The 1379-nt window shown below is 33.2% G+C and overlaps 1 protein-coding gene across 1 annotated transcript in view; it reads right to left on the minus strand.

Moving 5' to 3' along the window:
* Positions 1–1025: 1025 nt before the first annotated feature.
* The window catches only part of HELRODRAFT_177690 (hypothetical protein), a gene marked incomplete at both ends in the record, with an annotated part of 2975 nt that continues 2621 nt past the window's right edge, over positions 1026–1379 (minus strand). Inside the window, one exon of the mRNA XM_009025854.1 lies at positions 1026–1235. Coding sequence (XP_009024102.1) covers positions 1026–1235 — 210 coding nt within the window. The remainder of the gene's footprint in view (positions 1236–1379) is intronic.

Consider the following 1379-nt stretch of genomic DNA (forward strand, 5'->3'; position numbering starts at 1 on the left):
TGAGCAGGTAGCTAGCTATTTTTAAATATTTCACGTGACTATAGATGATAGCCAATGATTATTTTAATTTCTTGTTTTTTTTTCTGTTTGAAAAAAGAAACCTTCAAATAAACTATTAAAATTATTATAAAAATGAAATGAATAGAACACATGTGGAAAATATGTCTTTAAATTTTGAACGGTTATACCGACCGAAAGAAAATCAACAAAAAACTGGTTGCTATGGTATGATTAAAATGCCTGTTGCAGTATCCGGGTTCGAAACCAAAAAGACCCCAGCCTGACGCATGCAATCTGTGACATGCCTTGAAACAAGAGGTATAGCCAAACACGAAGCAAGTGATAGGCGAGGGATCTTTTTCTGTCCCGGATTCGAACCCGGTTACTGCGAAACAGCACCAAACGACCTTAACCACTAGACCATCACGCCGTAAAAAAAATATAAAAAGTTTTTTCTGTCAAATATATTTTTGTCACTAATGTTTCACTAATTAGAAAAACATCTCCCACAAGCAATGAATGAATTTATTAGCTTGTTAGTTAATATAATTAATACATATTATTCTATAATTAATAGTATATAGTTAATAATTGCCGTGAAGTATAATTATCACCACGATTATTAATCCTTTATAATTAATAATCAACAATTGGATTGAATTTTTCTGAGGTTGCTTTTACTGTAGGTGACAGTTTGTGGGTCTTTACTTGGTGCTCCGTACAGAACAGATCTGTCGAAGTGCACTGTAACTTTGTCTCCAGCTGTCCGGTTGGTTGATTGATTGATTGGTTGGTTGGTTGGTTGGCTGGTTGGTTGGTTGATTGGTTGGTTTGTTGGTTGATTGATTGGTTGGTTGATTGATTAGTTGGCTGGCTGTTGATTGATATTTAGAACTAGCAAAAAATATGTAAAAATCTTGTAAAAATTGTGTAAACAAAACTTTCAAAAAAATTTGTAATGAATCATAATTTAGTTGTTTATGTAATTTAATGTAGTAATTCATAGAATTTTGAACACATGCTTTCTACAGAGGAAATAAAATGTAAAAACTAGACAAACAATCCAAGGAGAATAGAGACGTCGGTGCAGAATCGTGTCTAGGGATGAGACAAAACCTAGAGCCGACCATGGCCTCGTGCGACGAAAGTGGTTGCGGGTTGATGATGGATGGGTAAGTGAGGATGGCCGCTCGAGCCGTCGCTTCAATTATTTTTGAAAATCTTGCCAGTTTCGACTGGGTTTTTTCAAAAATAAATTATCATTTTGTTAATTTTTATTTGTTTAATTAATTAATTAATTAATTAGAGCATGTTTAAGATTTGTGTTTGAATTTTTTCAGAATTGAAAAGAAATGTATATGACTTTTTTTCAAAAGCTC

The sequence above is a fragment of the Helobdella robusta genome (genome assembly GCF_000326865.2).
Source record: "Helobdella robusta unplaced genomic scaffold HELROscaffold_44, whole genome shotgun sequence".
NCBI classification, from domain to species: domain Eukaryota; kingdom Metazoa; phylum Annelida; class Clitellata; order Rhynchobdellida; family Glossiphoniidae; genus Helobdella; species Helobdella robusta.